Here is an 18155-nt window from a genome sequence, read left to right as displayed (position 1 = left end):
CTTAAATTGCATATGACTTCCATTCAGAACTAAGGCACCCTTACTACCCAGAAGCCAGGCGACACGCTCAGAGAATGCTTAGGCCTGTACTCTCAGGCCACTATGCAAACACTGCGTGGCATATGATCTCCCAGAGCCCACGGTTCAAACGGACTCCCATGCTCTGCCCCTCAAATGACCTCACACAGGCCCCGCCCTCAGAGGATGATCCACTGTTGTGTCTGTCGGCCTTCTCAAGGCACGGACTCTCAGAGAGGATCCTCGGCCTGCCAGGGGCGAAGAACCCTCAGGGCTTTACCTGTAGCAGGCACCTGTGCTACATACATGACCCTGCTTTTCCCTGATGGGAGTTGGTGCTACAGTGCATTTCTCCTCCTGAGCAGTCAGTGAGCAACCACACAGCGGAACTGGCACTAGGTTCCAGAAACCAGCTAGGCTGGACTGTTGTCCTATAGTCTGAGGTTCGACAGATCAGCTGTGAGACTAGCAGGTCGTGGAAGGGCATACACTCTGTCTAGGTGGAAACTCCGCCTCAACTCTCACTCCTCCCATTCCAGACCCGATCCTCAAAGAGTCAGCCAAGTGTCAGCTCCTCCCCCAGAGATGCTCAAGACCATGCCTACAGGGTATTTAAAGGGCCTCCTAAGGAAAGGCTATGTGGTTTCCCCTCTTTCAGGAGACCACCCAGGAATGCTTTGCTCAGAATAAAACCAGGACTTTAACTGGGTTTGATTGGGCCTGCTCTGATTTATTACATCGGCAGAGTTGCCCGCTGCTGGGGGGATAGTTTTACTGAGCACACTCCCCACCGTTTCTCCCTTTGAACTGGTGACTACCCGTGGAGGAACAGGTTTGTATAGCTCCTGCAGGTTTAGCGCAGATGTGGGAATTCTTCACTTTAGTCTGCACTCCTACAGTGCCTAAGTATCTCAGAGCCTTCAGACAGGAATCAGAACAACTGAAGACAGTGATTCGAGTGTGAAATACGAGAAAAGATACTAGGGGAGGCTCGTGGATGAGAGCTCCTTGGTCACACACAGAATCGCTCCAGCTGTAAAGGGATCATATGCTCAGGTAACTTGTGCTGGGTAACCCCTTTAGTGCGTTTTAATGGTAGCAACTATAACATTGGCTGGCTTTCTTGTTTGTTTAAGCTACTCGCTATTCTTGCTTCTGGAAGTTTCTGTTTCAGGTCTAACATTGAGCTCTTTGATCAGTTTGGAACTGATTTGTGTGCAGGGTGAGAGGGAAGGACCACATCTACTCTTCTACATTCAAATAGCCAGTCTTGCCCATACTGCTAAAGTCTCTTCCCCCAATGTGTATTTCTGGCATTTTATCAAAAATCAGGTGCTGCACTTAGATCTGGGTCCTAATTCTACTCCCTTGATCAATGTGTCTGTTTGTATACAATGCTCCTTCTGCATGCACACCTCTATGCCAGAAGAGGGCACCAGACTTCATTACAGATGGTTGTGAGCCACCACGTGGTTGCTGGGAATTGAACTCAGGACCTCTGGAAGAGCAGGCTATGCTCTTAACCGCTGAGCCATCTCTCCAGCCCCCATCATGTGGTTTTGCTACTAAGACTCTGTGGTATTAAAATCAGGAATGGTGATATCTCCACTATCTGGGGTCTCTTGTGTGTGTCTCCATGTGAATTTAAGATTTTTTTCTCAATTACTGTTTAGAATTGTGTTTAATTTTTGATAGATTGCATTGAATTTGTAGACTGCTCTTGATAGGAATCCATTTTTCACAATGTTGATCCTAACAATGCATGTTCATGGAAGTCTCTCCTTCCACGGGTGTCTTCAATTAAGTCTCCAGTGTTTAGAAGTCTTCATTATATAAGTCTTCCCACTTCCTTGGTTTGTTTTATGCCATGGGTTCTCTCTCTCCCTGCCCTCGTGTGTGTGTTTGTGTGTCTATGCACATGTGCAAGTGTGTGTGTCTGTGTGCGTTTTGTTTTTAGGAAATAGAATTGTGTCCCTGATTTCTTTCTCAGTCTGTTTGTTTTGGTCTATGGGAAAGCTACTCATTTTTAGACATTAGTTAGTAACCTACCATTTTGGCTGAAGTGCTTACCAGTTCCAGAAGTTTCCTGGTGTGGCACATGGGGTCTCTTATGCTTAGAATGATGTCAGCTACGCATAGGGAGATTTTGATTTCTTTCCCTATGTGTATCCCTTTTATTTCCTTCTCAAGTCTCGCTGTTCTAGCTAGGACTTTAAGCATGACACTAAAGGAGTAGAGAGTGAACGTCTTTGTCTTGTTTCTGGTCTTAGCGGGAACGCTCTCAGAGTTTAACTGAAGTCACTCTATGCAGGGGACAAGAACCCACAGGCTGTCAAAGGAAAAAGCACAGATCATGATATGGCTGACTTTTCTCTGAGTTCTTGGTCAGAAGTTGTTCCAGAGACCCTCAAAACAACACAGGCCATTGCTGTTACTCTTGGCTGCCCACAGGAACTTGATGGTAAGAACTATTGCTAAAGATGGCACATGCTTTGGTCATGACCAGGAGGCTTCCTCCCTGATGGCTAGCTCTCATAATACTGGAAGTTATGTAGGCTGCTGCTGGTGGTGTCAGCAACAGTCTTACCCAGCTGTGAACTCTCAGGGCCACAATATTACTAGCATGGCAAGATATGCTCATGGGTGCAGTAGAGGGATGGATGTTATGGTAGTAACCAACTGCCTTCTGATTGGATTTAAGACCCATTCCACATGAGGAAATTCATGCCAGGTATGTTAGGGAAATCATAGGCACCAGGGTGGACCTGTTCTTAGTCTGCTAAATGGACACAGTACCAACAGTCTCTCTAAAGTCAGATCTCTATACCCACCGACCAGCGCAGCTCTCAGACCTCATCAGAGACATTTATTTATGTAGTGGAGGACGTTAATGCAAAACCTCCCAACTGGCCCACGATGGAAAGTAAGTGTCTGTGGTGTGCTCAGTCACAACTGGGGCATCTGTATCACATCCCCTAGCCCTGAGGACCAAGGACTATCAAGGAAGAGGAGGCAGGGAGATTGTAAGAGTCAGAGACCAGGGCGCTGGACATGAGTGTACAAACAGGACTTGGTGGAATATATTATGCATACATACACACATACATACATACACACATACATACATGGACACGGAGTTAGAAGGGGCTGAAGGTGAATCTGGGAGGAGGTAGCAGGAAGAGTGGGGATGAATATAAACAAAACATGTATGCATGTATGAAATTCTCAAGGAATTAATAAAAATATAGCTAGACAGACAGACAGACGGCAGGCAGGCTGTTTGTATCCTATAACCAGCCCTTTATTCGCTGGTATTTTAACCACCAAACCTTGTGCCTTCCTGGCTAGTCTCTCCTTGGCTAAGGTACTTCTGGATCCCAGTGGTCTAGAGACCTCACCCCACACTGTCCCCCACATCTTTAACGGGAACCCTGGCCAATGCAACCACCATGCCGTCTGTCCAGGTCTTCCTAACCAGTCATTCCCTCTGACCACAACAAGAGCTACGATTTGCTTTCCATTTTCCATTAAACAACAGCATGGAGAACAGAGAGCCCCTGTGTAGTCTTTGGTGTCCCCTGAGCCTAACTTCTTACCCGACTGAGGGCACCTGTCAACACTGGCACGTGCTGGCACAGGCTCGGCTAAGTCTTACTAGCTATGACAATCAGTTCCATATCTAATGCCTCTTCTAGCCCTCACTTCCTCCCACGTCCTAGAAGCCAGAACTCACTTTCCTATTCACCTTGGCATTTATGTTCTTGATGCTTTCTGACGATCAGTGTCAGATATTTTGTAGACCAGTCCTAATTTTGGACTGTCCGGTATCAGCCTGAAGTTTTTTAATTGGGTAGCACTGTTCTTTATGGGGGGTGGGGGATGCTTTCAAGGCATCAGTTAGGCCTGAGAGAGTTGGCGTGTCTCCTTTCTGCTGACATTAACCTCAACCACAACTGGGTAAGTTTGTTGGGATTTTTTTCCTGCAAAGTTACCGTGTTTCCCTTTCCAGGGAACAAATATCTCAGGGGAGAGATTTTGGGGCTTCATGCCTCTTCTCCATTAAGTCAGTTAAAGCAGCTGTAGGGCCTGCTTGTGGCACAAATGGTCGAGGGATTCAATGTTGGCTTCAGTTCTCTCATTCCTGCTATATTTATTATATGGGATTCTTCTTTAGGAAGCTATTTACATTTTCACAGTTTATGGGTTATTATTTTATTACCCATTCATTTATGCATTAATAGATATTCATTCATTCTGAGGGTTATAGCTCTGTACCATTTCCACATATTTTCTGGCTCAGACTGCTCTATAGCAGCAGCTTGCTCCTTCAGCGTGGGCCAGTGCCCTCTGGTCTGGTCCCCTGTAGTGAACACACAGTCATCATGAACCACAGGCGACAGTTTATCCTCCACTCTCTCCCTAGACCTGGAGGATATGATTGCTCATTTCTTAATATGAATCTACTCATGTTTATCCTTTGCTTAAGAACCACCGACTTCTTTCCAGGAGTAAGTGGCTGTAGCCCACATAAAGCCTTGTCTGGACCGTGATGGCTCAGAGGGCAAAGGTGCTTGCTGCCAACTCTGGACTATAGCAGAAGGAGATAACCGGCTCCCACAATTGCTGCTGGTGTTGCTGCTATTGCCGTGTGTGTATCTGGGTGTGTATGCATGTGATAAATAGACAAATGAATAAATGAAAAGAAAAGGAGTCTTCAAAAAGAAAAAAACCTAGCTATGTAAATAGCAAACTGAAGCACAGCATAACTAAGAGCAAAACTGCTGATGTATCAAAGAGAGGCAATCCATGCCATCCCAGTCTTCATTAGTCATGCAACACGCCAGAACTAACACCAACAGTAATGACCTGGCTTATCAAGAGGACCACACAAAGACTTCAGAATGCAGGAAAACGGGTTTGCATTTTTTTTCTTTTTTCTTTTTTTGGTTTTTCTTTTTTCTTTTTTTGGTTTTTCGAGACAGGGTTTCTCTGCAGCTTTTTTAGAGCCTGTCCTGGAACTAGCTCTTGTAGACCAGGCTGGCCTCGAACTCACAGAGATCTGCCTGCCTCTGCCTCCCGAGTGCTGGGATTAAAGGCGTGCGCCACCACCGCCCGGCCAACGGGTTTGCATTTTAAAAACAAATATAGACACGATTTAAGCATTAAAGTCCTTGAAGTTTATATCTCAAGTTTTTATATAAAAGATAGGAATGGGAAAAAATGTCATATAACTTCAAGTGTGCAAAAGCCAAGGCATCTAAATATACATTAACCAAAGAGAACTGAGGAGCAATCTTCCTTTGTGAATTGAAATTAGTGTTTGAGCCAAACAAAACAAGACAGACACTGAAGCGGAAACCTTCCACTGCCCCCAACTATATTGGTAAGTATTTTGTAAACCCAAGTGATCACTGTGACTTCCAAGTCACGCTAGGATTTTTACCACTCACAAGCTTATCTTTGGCTTCCAGTCACTTCTTTGTAAGAGGGACATATTCTGTAAGTGGCATGCACTCTGGAAATCCACCTCTGCCACCATCCTGCTGTGAACATCACGGGAAAATGAACATTTAGCACAGGAGTTAAGGCAGGATGCTGGTATCTGCAATGGTTAACTCTTAAATGTTCAACACGGATAAATTTAGAATCACCTAGGAGACAAAGGTCTGACTTTGTCTATGAGGACATGTCCATGGAGGTTTAAGTGAAGAAGGAAGATCTGCTCCTGATGCCAGGGTACTATCCATCCGTGGGATGGGTCACAAATTAAAAAAAAAAAAAAACAAAAATGAACAAGACAACAAACAGAATACCCGTGTACACTTCTTCCTGATCCCTGATAAATTTGTATCACCAGCTGCCTCATCCTGCGGCTGTAGCTCCTACACTGGGATGAACTGTACTTACAGACTATGAACCAAAACAAACCCTCCCTCTTAAGCTGCTTTCAGCAGGCATTTTCTCACAGAAATGAAGAAAATAACTAATTGGTATCAGAAGTAGGGCTGCTGCTGTGACAAACATGATCATGTGGTTCATAGGCCTTTAGAACAGGTCTGTGGGAAGGGTGTGGGGTTTTGGAGCTCTGGGCTAAAGAAGTAGAGCTTAAATGGCCATTTCAGTAGTTAGAAAAAAAAAAACCAGAACGTTAAGAGAAACATAGATAGATACTGGAGGTCTAGGTTATGAGGTTTCAGAGGGATAAAAGGGCTTTATTATAACAAGGCTTAGGTCCCACTGGGTTACATTCTGATGAAGAATCTGGCTGCTTTCTGCCCATGTCCTGTTAATTTGAATGAGGCTACATTCAAAGTTAGTGGGCTAAGTTGGTTAATAGGTGAAGCTTCCAAACAGTGTAACATCCACGATATAGAATGCTTACTGCCCATTACTCTTAGTGAGGTCTTGAGTGACAGAAGAGAAATCTATGTGCAGTTTGGTGAGGGAGAGAGCATGGGTAAGTCTAACATTGCAAATAAGGCAGCTGAGCAGAAAGCAGCCATTAAACAGAAACCTGGACGCTCTGCACTGAGAAAACACGGTATGTGTCTTGAAGGAAAGACCTCACCCATCAAAGGAACCAACTTTTAAAAATGAAGACTTATTTCAAAGAACCTGAAATGAAAATGTGTTTGAAGGAATTAACAGTAAAACCAAACCAAACCAAACCAAGCCACAAACCAACCAACTGACTGACCAAGCAACCTGCCTGGGGCAGTCCCAGGGTCATCTACATAGGCATACAGAGACCATTACAGCTTTGATATGCAGCCAGATTACATTTCAAAATGACTAGAACTTGACAGGATTTTCCACATGGTGCTAGTTTTGCAAGGCAAGCATACAAAATGTAAGACTTATGGGCTTATGGAGGCTCGTACCAAGATTCCAGAAAGCAAGTAAAGACAATGTGTGGTAGATTTGAATTTCCTAAAAGGAAACTCTCAGAGGTTACTACATCCTTACCAACCACCTCATGCTCTTGCTGCTGTTGCAACTGGACCTTTTCGGTTAGGTGGTGGTGGCGCACGCCTTTAATCCTAGCACTTGGGAGGCAGAGGCAGGCGGATCTCTGAGTTCGAGACCAGCCTGGTCTATAGGGCTAGTTCCAGGATAGGCTCCGAAGCTACTGAGAGACCCTGCCTCGAAAAACCAAAATAAACAAAAACAAACAAACAAACAAGAAACTGGACCTTTTCTTACTGCCTTGCCTTCCTTGCCAGACTCAAACTGTGACCCAAGACAAACTCTCCCGCCTGTCAGTTGTTTTTGCTACTTATTTTGTCACAGCGACAGGAGAAGCAGTGCAGACGCCATCTTCTGTGCATCATTTATGAAGCAAGTCTATGAACGCGCACAGATGCAGCTGCTCTCAAAGAGACGTCAAGATGGGTGCCTCATTACTATCAGCAAGTTTTTGTCTTTAACATTAAGTTTAACTAATAAATATTAATCTAATTTAATCCTAATATCTAGACATCTAAAATAACTTTGCCAACAAATGTCTAAATATTTTCAGCTGCTGCAATATAAAGCATAAAGTATTTTTGAAAATAATGTGATCTTAACTTGCAAATCAGTTATAAAAAAGTAAAGCTTATAGAGCAAAATTAAAACATTATTTGTTTCTTTCCACCAACTAATGTTGCTGGAAGGTTTATTCGTGGACTTTCCTTTAATCCTGACATTTAAGAACAAAGGGCAGACACTGAAACTGAAAAACAAAAACCCCCCTCTAACACAAGATGTTCTATGTCTTGCCCTTATTTGTTTCCTCACTCCAAAGCTTAAGAACAACAGTAATAAAACCCCCACAGATTTACAAGGGGAGAGATGCAAGCATCAGGTTGGCACTCACAGTCTACAAATCTGAGACAAAGAGAATTTCTTTCCTGTCACTAACAGTGTTTGGGCCACTAACTTACAGAAAAATTAGCTATTTTAGATCATAACTCTGTAGAGACCATTTTATGTTCATGCCTAACACCCAACATCCAGGTTAAAACAAAGCAAAACTTATCAATTGCTTGACCATTTCCTATAAATAAGAACTTCTTTAACGAACAATGTATGTTTTTTTAATTGGCCAGCTTACTTTTTGATTACTATTAAAAGCAGACATAAATGGATGTTATTCTCTTTTGAAGGCTGTCTCTTCGTATAAGCCCACAATGTGCATAAGAAAGTTTTAGACGGGGTGTAGCTCAGTTGACAGAGTGGCAGACTGGCACACACAAAACCCCGAACTTAATTCCTAGTGCTACATAATCCCAGGCACAACGGTGCATACCTATAACCCTAGCACTCAGGAAATGGGGGTAAAATTATCAGAAATTCAAGGTCATCCTTGGCTATAAAGTGCCTTCAAGGTAAGCCTGTGATATATGAAACTCTGTCTAAAAACAGTAATTATTTATGATTAAACCCGCTCCTTTTTGACCTGGCATGCTTGCTGGGTCTATGTGTGTGTACGTATACGTGTATGTGTGTTTACATCCTACAAATATGGGTCTACAAATTAAGTTAATGGTTAATAAGCTCGTTTTTGTTTAAATTCTAATATGCTTTAAAAAAAATAAAGCAAACAAAAGAAGAGCCATATAGTCGTCCTAGTCCTTGGGAGGCAGGCTCCTGTCCTAGGACCCCAAAGGCCCAAAAGCTCCGAGTTTTCATGTGAATGAAATAAAAATTGCTTTGTGGCCATAACAGATACTTCTAGCTAAGCGTCGGCTAGGAGCTGGAGGCATGCCTGCCTTCGGTCCTGCTCCCAGCTCATCAGCATGCTCCTCTTCTAGCAGCGAGAGCAAGTTTGAACTCGCAACTCTAGTGTCTGTCAAAAAGCAATCACAAAGAAACAAGAGGAGGGGAATGGGTGTTTAATACCAATTGGAAAAAAAACCCAAAACACCAAAACAGCCTGCAGCGAAAAAACCACAATTACCAAGCTGATGGAGCAATCAGAATCAGGAAATGATAGATACAGAAAAAGGCCAATGTGAAAGAAAACATCCCAGTGAAAATTAATGTGTTCCAACACCAAACACAGAAATTAAGTCTCCTTCCCACAGGGGAACTGAGTTATTTTGATATAATTTTCAGAAAGAACTAAAGGCTCTCTATATTTTTATTTCAACTTAAAGGTAGAAACCAAAGGAAAATAAACCTTCCTAGTCAGGTGTTCTTTGGAAATTAGACAATGAGGAAGAACTGTTAAGTATTTATATTTCAGAAAGAGGAATAAGAAACCAGATTGCCGGGGACAAATCTATAGAACCCTAAGCTCTTGCTCAATGCAGTTACTTGATTGAAAACTCTAACAGTTGGCTGTAAATACCAAACATTTCCCTCATTTTTAATAAAGGCAGCATTCAAAGGGATGTTTTTGTTGTTGTTTAACTGTGGTGCTAGCATAGAGACCAAGGGTCTGGCAGTAGTTCTCAACCTGTAGGTTGCGACCCTTTTACAAATCAGATCAGATAGCTATGTCATAGCGGAGATTTGTATTGCAATTCATAACAGTAGCAAAATTACAGCTACAAAGTAGCAATGAAATAATTGTATGGCTGGGGGTCACCACAACAGGAGGAACTGTATTAAAGGGCTGCAGCGTTAGGAAGGCTGGGAACCACTGCTCTAACAAGTCCCCCCAAGAAAGAAGCCTCAAAAAGAAGGCGCCACATCACTCTGTGATGCCTCACAGCCCAGCCTACATCTCTAATAATATCAGAAAACAGAATATGAGTGCAGAACTTCCTTTTCTATTTTATTTATCCTCTTACCTTAGACACGATGGCGATATGCTTACTGGGAATACCGCCACACCTCAATACACATAAACAGATAATAGTCAAATCAAAGTAAGTATCTTCATGCTTTTCCTTTCACCTTGGGGCCTTTGAGTGAACCTCTTGTTCTTTATAAAGGATATGACAGGTTATTGTAAAATTCACAATGCAAAGGAAACCGCAGCTATCCTGCTGTGTCATAAAATGGAATTAATCCTTCCTGAGGCTGCAGGGACGGCTCTGTGGTTAAGAAGTGAGCTGCTCTTGCAAAGGACCCAGGTTCAGAGCTGTCTATAACTCTAGCTCAGGAACATGGCTTCCACACACACTGCACTCACAAGCTCAAACCCACACTCAGACACACGCTCATATACTTAAGTGAAAGCAAAAGCCACACCCTAAAATTAATCTGTTCTTCCAGCTGGATTTTGAGACCCGCCATGTAACCTAGCCATCTCCTGGCGTACACTCCTCTGCCATTCCCGGACTCAAGTGACCATCATCTCCTATGCTATCAGCTTTCTCAGATGCCACAGTGAGTGAGAACACATGTGTCTGGCTTATTTTACGTAGCAACGTCCTCCATTTTCAAGTATGACACTTCGAGTGGCAGAATTTCACTGATCATAAGAATGTGTGTAATTCTAATTTGAAAAGCTCGTACGTAAAAACAAACCAAATACAGAAATACAAATTTTCCTTTTATAGTATTCTTTCCCACAAAAAGAAAAATGAAAACTGTATGACAGAAAAAGGGATTCTGCAATCTTTAAGACTACCAAATCATATGCTATAAATTCAATGAATAGTTTTATATTTTTAAAATACTTTATTTTGATAACAAAAATAATATATGCTTGCCCCTTGTGTGCATAATATGCCTTATTTAAAATTAGACTAAATGTATAAATTTCACCTTACTGAACATACACTGTACATCTAAAAAGCAGAAAGGATGGAAGACTGTCTTAGGTAGGGTTTACTATTGCTGTGAAGAGACACCCTGACCACGGCAGCTCTGATTAAGGAAACATTTAATTGCGGGTGGCTGGCTTACAGCTTCAGAGAGGGTCAATCTGTTACTATCATGACAGGGAGCATGGCGGCTGGCACAGGTGGTGCTGGAGCTGAGAGTGTTACACACCTTCAGGCAACAGGAAGTCGACTGAGGGAAGTTTGTGAAAAGGAGACCTCAAAGCCCGCCCCCACAGTGACACACTTCCTCCCACAAGGCCACACCCCCTAATAGTGCTACTCCCTTTGGGGCCATTTTCTTTCAAACCACCACACCCCTCACCCATACTCCTGTAAGTAATCCCAATAAAACTCATCTGGGTCACCAAGTTGGACTTCAGTGGCATCTACACTTTGATCTGTCATGGGTCTCTGGCTGGGGTGAATAGATGTGTGTGTTCTGCCTCCCCAGGAAAAGCCGTGTCACACAACAGCTGCTAAGTTATAGATGTGAGGTCTCTGGCTGGGGTGAATAGATGTGTGTGTTCTGCCTCCCCAGGAAAAGCCGTGTCACACAACAGCTGCTAAGTTATAGATGTGAGGTCTCTGGCTGGGGTGAATAGATGTGTGTGTTCTGCCTCCCCAGGAAAAGCCGTGTCACACAACAGCTGCTAAGTTACAGATGTGAGGAGCGAGATTCGTTCAGAAAGAGTTATTTCAAAATGGAACGTTCACGAAAAGCTGTAACAATGACAGGGCCATATGCTCGCAGAAATTACTCTGGAACAAAAGAGGCTGATCGCAAAGACCAGCAAAGAACCTTTAAAATGAAACGTCTTGGTCGTGCATTTCCAGAGAAAACCGCACAGAACAAATGGGTTTCTGACAGATCCTTTTCCCTTGATAGAGATCCGGGATGGGAAAACGAGGGTTATCGGGCTTTTCACCACCAGAACTGACCGGAGATGGAAACTTTCTCTGTGGTTTGACAATGCCCCTTCTCACCTCATCCTGCTGTGTGAAGAAAAAGCTCTCAAAATATTATCCCTAAAACTGAAACAGAAAAACAAACTATTTTGCCAATTTAAACTTTGAAAAGTTCCTCTGCTTTAGTAAGTATCAACTTTGGTTATTCTCCTTTATTCTTTATTTGGTTATTCTCACACACACATACACACACACACACACAATTTTATTGGGCACTTTAATTTTTCTAAGTTTGTTGTAGTTTATGGAAATTCGATACTCTGAATTCTTTTTCAGTAAAAACTGGTTTAAACATGCTGACTGAGTTTGCCAGTCCGATAGAGAGTTCCTGAAAATGATAGCTAAAGTATTTAACCTTTGCCTATAATCCAAACAAAAATGAATAAATTGATTGCACTATCTCTTCACGTGTTCAGTATAGTGCGCTAATTCAATAAATGATAGAATTATAGGTGGAAAAAATGATTAGCTGAGATTTAAGCAAGAGTTGGCAAGCTTTGTGAAATATTAATTAAAACAGTACTCCAAATAAGATTTAGATGGAACATGATTAGAATTTCTAAATAGCGGACAGATACTAGAGAGCCAGGCACTGTGGTGCACGCTTGCAACTCAGTAATTCAAGGGCCGAGACAGGACTATTGTGGGTTCAAGGCCAGCCTGGATGACACAACAAAACCCTGTCTCAGAAACAAACAAATACCAAAAAAGTCCATTTACAAATACTTCAGTACTGAAAAAAAAATTGAAGAAAATGGCCTAGGTACACTATGTGTATGAATGTTCTCTCGTAGAGGTTTTTTAACGACACTTGCCACACAGTTAACTACTATAAGCAAGTTAGCTCCCAGGGACGGCTGCAAACACTTTCATTAAGACTGGGAAGTTGTAGCAGGGAGACAGCAAAGCATACTTCTGGGAGGATGGGTTGGCTCTGCCACAGACCATGCTGGGACCTTCACCAGCCACTCACAGCGCTACCTTCTCACAGAAACAGACTGAGCTGAGTGAAGCCAGCTGCTACTCTGAGGGCAAGTCAGGAAGCTATATTTATTAGAAATTGAAGACGTGAGACAAAGTACAATTTTTATACCAATAATCCTATTTTTCATTAGACATATCTTCAGTTCAACAGAAAGAAGCAGCGACCGGGAAAGTGTTTCCCAACCTTGGGGTTGAATGACCCTCTTACAGGGGTCATCTAAGACCATCGGGAACATGGATATTTACATTATGACTCGTAACAGTAGCAAAATTACAATTATGCAAGAGCAATGAAGTCGACTTTATGTTGGGGGAGTCACCACAACATGAGAGGCTGTATTAAAGGGCGGCAGCGTTAGGGAGGCTGGGAACCACTCGGCAGATGGGAAGGCTGTCAAGCCAAAAGGCTGCCGGTACATTGTCACTTCTCAGCCTGCACACTGTCCCGCGGCCTCTCACCTCCTGGGCTGTGACTTCAGGGCAGGACCTGACGGTATTTCTCAGGTCCCTCAAACATGCAGCCATCTGCCTCCCTTTAAAGAAGGCGGCAAAGAAGCCTCGCACACGTGGTAGTCTTTTCTCACTCACACTGCACTGCTCTTTAGAGGAACCTGCTGCCCCTTCCTGCACCCTGAGAAATGCACCGTGACACCAACCGCTGCCTCTGTAGACCCCCACACATCACACAGGTCACCTGGCCTGCACAAAGCACTGCTGTTCTGGTCCCTGTTTAAAACATGGTTGTCCCCAACGATTGGAAGCAATTAGCTCCGAGGCCCTAGCTCAGGTCAGACTGAAGTCTGGGCTCATCTAACTCCATCTCCTATCCCCAGGATGCCGGCCTGGGTGGGGCGGGGGTTGTGGAGACAGGACCACCCTTGGCTCTTCTACTCTCTTCTCCGAGGCTCCTTCCACAGTGTCCAGCCACACCAGTGTTAGTAACTCTGCACCTGGCCTGAGTTTCTGCTCTAGGTCCCAGTATTCTATTCATTACTGAGCGGAGTCTCTTCAGCTGATGTCCTGGTACAGAAGCATTCTACTTCCCAAAAGAAAAGCAAAACGAAATTACCAAAAACCTTCAGACATGTCTTCAATCTCTCCTACCCCAACCCACCCCACCCCCCACTTTACGAGCTTTCTAGTCTATGCTAGGGCCCACAGAAGGAACAGTCTGGCACCCCTAGACCATTCTCCACACTAGGGCATAGTCTTGAATTACACCATCGCTGCTGTCCAAGGGAGGGGATGTCATGCAGGATCCCTAATGCCTGAGGCAGCTTACTTACACCAGCACTGGATGCTCAGCGACCACTAGCTAGCTGAAGGGATGTTGGCTCAGGGCTCTGTGTATACCTGCTTCTATGTACATAGAACAGTCCAGCATTTTCGTTCAGCACCTCAGCACTTGGGAGACCGAGGCAGAAGGATTACTGTGAGTTCAAGACCAGTCTGGGCCACAGAATGGGATGCTATCTTTAAAGGTAAAAATACCCTAGCATCTCTCCCCACCACTGAGACCCAATGTCCCCGAGGAACACGTGGACTCGAACTATGAGTGACACCAGCGGCAATGTCTCCCCCGGTCAGGCATTTTCCTTATTATGCTTAGACCTGGCAAGGTGGGAGGGCAGGGCCAGCAAAGGACAGGCTGAAGGCAGATACGCTCTGGTCCCGTGCCATTGCTTTAACAAACTGCAAGTGCTTAGCATTCTTACTCCGACTCAGGTCTCCCATATTTCTCAGAGCTTGTTCCTCAGACCAGGGCTCTTCAGGCGATCATGCTTAGAAAAGAAGAAAGCTAACATTTGTTTTCTATTACATATACATATATATACACACACATATATAGTATATATATATATATGTGTGTGTGTATATATTTAAACAGACACACAAAATGTGTATGTGTGTGTGTATATGTGTGTGTGTGTACTTTTTTTTACATTGATGGGTGTTTTCTCTGTACGTATGCCTGTGCACCATGACTGTATCTGGTACATGTGAAGGCCAGATTTGCAGATTCCTTGGAACCGGAGTTACAGAAAATTGAGAGCCACCATGTGGGTACTGGGAAGCCAAAAAGGATCCTCTGGAAGAACAGCCAGTGCTCTTAACCACTGAGCTGAGCTGTGTCTCCAGCGTCTCCCACTTTACATTTTGTACTTTCATGATCGATTAATCTATACCCATTCCTCCAAACACAATATTCTTAAGCTAATTTCATTTTACCTCATCATTTTGTCATGTATTCTCTCCTATAGGAAAAGAGACTCTGCGGGGGGGGTAATTTAGGGACTGACAAAAACAGCCCAAAGCTTTCCTTCATTCCATCTGAGTTCAGTGAGGTTCTAAAGGGTTTTAGAGTTGACTGGATGCTTTACTCTGCTCAGGAAAAAGCATGTCAGGATTAAAAGTATCCTAGACAGAGAAGGGAATGCAAGAAGATGAAACATGGGAGTGGAACCAATCAGAATGCAGAAGACAGCTGAACATATATTAACCAATAAAGAGTTTGGACTCTCTTCCAGTGGAAGATTATAACAAAGTTTGCTACACACTAAAGAACGCTTATGTCCAATTTTGGAGCACCACATCTGATTGTTTATGGTCCTTTATGTCCTTTCTAATCCCTGAGATGGCCTTACTTTTCTGGGGTGGGGGGGCCTGGCAATTAGGTGAAAGTGGGAACACACTGAAGAGGTGGTCACTAGCACAGTTTTCTACACAGAAAAACAACAACAACAACAACAACAACAACAAAAGCAAAACACAGAATGGAGATTTTTAACTAACTCGTCCATAGGTTTCTTGCTTGCTGAGAAACTAGTTTTCCGCTTTTTAAGTAGATACTTACAAACTGTATACAGTTGAACTCCATTTTCAGGACCTCCAGACGCTAACCCAGAGATGAAGGCCATAGGAAGAGCGGGTTGGCTGCCCTGGATGGAGGCAGCCCTCCAGACACTAGGTCTCGTGTCACCTCACCGCGCGCGCGCGCGCACACGCATCCCCCACCCCCACCCCCACACACGAGTCCCTACACGCGCCAGCTCCGACCCAGTGCTATTCTAGAAACAAGTGAGGACCCTAGGCGCTGGAGGACTCTTCCACCAGCGAGGTCGCTGGGACAACGAAGACCCCTGAAAGGCTGCCACAGCCGCCCGACCCAGCGAGCAGCAGGAGGAATCCACCACCTGAGACGGGGGTCGCCAAAGGCCTTCACACCGCTCGGGGTCCCACAAACCCCGGGGACCCTCAGGGTCCCATCACGCCCTCGCCCTGAAGTTCCCCGATCCCCCATCAGCCTGCCACGTCCTCTGGTCACAACATGAGGACACCCTCCACCCCTGGGGATCTCAGACCTAGTTTCCGCTCACGTTCCGCGCTTCCTGCCTACCGTGCTTCCGATGAGCAGACATACTGGACCCCAGCCGGGAACCAGGGGCCCAGCCGCCGCCAGATGCGCGCGCGTGGCGCTTCCGGATTCCTCCCGCGTGGGCCCGCCCACAACATTAGGAATGCCTAATCCGGACTCGAATTCCCCGTCGCCGGCTGCCAATCATCCAGATCCGGCGTCTTATTGGTTTGTATAGGGCCCGGGCGTGGCTTAAGCTCTAGGAGCCTGACTGTGGAGCCTGCGCGGAAGGCCAGTGGCCCGGTAGCGCTGCTCCGGGGTTTGCCCCTCGGATGGATTTGGGCCAAGACACACTGGGGACGGGACCGGCTCTGCACACTTGCGGAACTTGGGTTGCAAACTGGAGGAAGGTTGCTGAGGAGAGAAGGAAGATCTGGAAGCTTGGGGCGAGACGAGGTTCTCTCTCGGCCCTGACAGCTGCGTTCCGCGCGCCGTTCGCCACTTCTGCGGGTGGGACTGGTGCGCCCGCACCCCTGCGGTGCCCATTGGCGGCTCCACCTCTCTGCTTCGCGGCGACCTGGCCCTTTCTTTGTGTTGTCTTTCACCGGAGCCACTTTGCTTTTAGTCCGGCGGTGCTTCCGCGCTGGGACCCTGGTGTCCTGTTGACATTGATTCTTCGTCTTTGCATTGCTTCTTCAGAAACAGGACTGCCGAGTGTCTGCACCACCTGCTAGCTGGAAATAACGTTCACGAAAGGTCAGACAAGAGAGGTGCGTGACAAAGAAGACTTTAAGGACCATATCCCAAAGAGATGAGCTCTTTGAAGAGAAATAAGGCAGGGAGCAGGGTTAGAAGCAGATATTTTTGGTTAGTGGAGGTTATCAAGCCCAGACTTGAGGAGCTGAAAGAAGAGGACCTGATGTTATGCGGAAAAAATGCTCAAAGCAGAAAAGAAGAGAGATTGTGTTTCAAGTAAAGTGTCTGCCTGTGTCCGGAGATCTTAACGCTGGTAGGGATCAGAGCGGAGAAAGGGCGTGGCCTCGGTTGTTGCGGGACTCTTTGGTATAAGCCCTCCTGTATCAGTGAGAGTGGAAGGGCAGAGATGTTTACTGATGGACTCAAGCCAGGATAGTTCCCGAAAGGCCTCGGTTGAGGTCTAGTTTGTATTATAGTTTTATACTCTGAAACCACAAGGTGGGGTGGGCAAGCAAGCCAAGTTTTACAGAAGCCTAAATGGAAGTCTGCAGGTTGCTAAGGGCAACATGACCCAGTGTCTCCACTATTTACCCGGTCATGGTCATTCTGTTCCAGGTAGCAAGTGAAGACATCCTTGGCAAATAGGCTGTATGAGCGGTGCTTTGAGTAAACCACGAAATGAATCAATAAATCAGTAGCTAAGAATTGGTCTTTGCTGCCTCGTTCTATTTCACCCGTGACAATCATGGAAGAAGCAACATTGAGTTTTTCACAATGTGGAAAACTGATCAGTTTTGAGCCTAGGAGTGAAACGATCTGAAGTAAATGTTAAAGAAGTGGCCTCAGCTTCTCCATTGAGAGTAAACTGGGTCGGGATGAGGCAAGTACACTGTGCACCAGCTGCTACTAGGAAAATGTTGGTAGTTAGCATCTGAGTTGTAACGTCGAAGACTGTAGGAAGAAACGGCCAGGGTGTGGATGGGTTTGAAGACAAAGCAAGAGAGATGTTCTGGATCATCAGGTTGGTCTGTGGTTAAAAAGGGGAAGTCTAGAATGGGTTCAGGGTTTTGTTTCAGAACCTGAGCCATTGGGATTTCAGGCTGATACGGGGATCCTTTGAGGAGCCCTTTGTTAAGTAGTGAGGAGGAACTTTTGATATATAAACTTAGGAGTCCGTGGAGAGAATGGATGTGGCCAGAGTAGTGGCTAAGAAAGAGCTGAGCCACGATGGACTCTAACCTTTGGAAAGCTGAGAGAGGAGGCTCCAGCTCTGGCCCAAGAGAAGGAGTGACAAGAGGGAACAAGAAATGACAGCCATCCTGAAGCCAAATCAAAGAAGAGTTCGCCTGTTTGAAGGCACAGCTGGATTTGCCAAG

The 18155-nt window shown here is 45.0% G+C and overlaps 1 protein-coding gene across 2 annotated transcripts in view; it reads right to left on the bottom strand.

Annotated features, from left to right (window-relative positions):
- The window catches only part of Erich1 (glutamate rich 1), a 66761-nt gene extending 50543 nt beyond the window's left edge, over nt 1–16218 (bottom strand). For both annotated transcript variants that reach the window (XM_038329064.1, XM_038329065.1), the window contains exon 1: nt 16126–16218. In XM_038329064.1, coding sequence (XP_038184992.1) covers nt 16126–16147 — 22 coding nt within the window. In that variant the 5' untranslated portion in view covers nt 16148–16218. The remainder of the gene's footprint in view (nt 1–16125) is intronic.
- Nucleotides 16219–18155: the final 1937 nt, after the last annotated feature.

Source organism: Arvicola amphibius, chromosome 4 (genome assembly GCF_903992535.2).
Source record: "Arvicola amphibius chromosome 4, mArvAmp1.2, whole genome shotgun sequence".
In the NCBI taxonomy this organism is placed as follows: domain Eukaryota; kingdom Metazoa; phylum Chordata; class Mammalia; order Rodentia; family Cricetidae; genus Arvicola; species Arvicola amphibius.
Note: the sequence above shows the minus strand (reverse complement) of the source record. Positions and strands in the feature narration are given on the sequence as shown.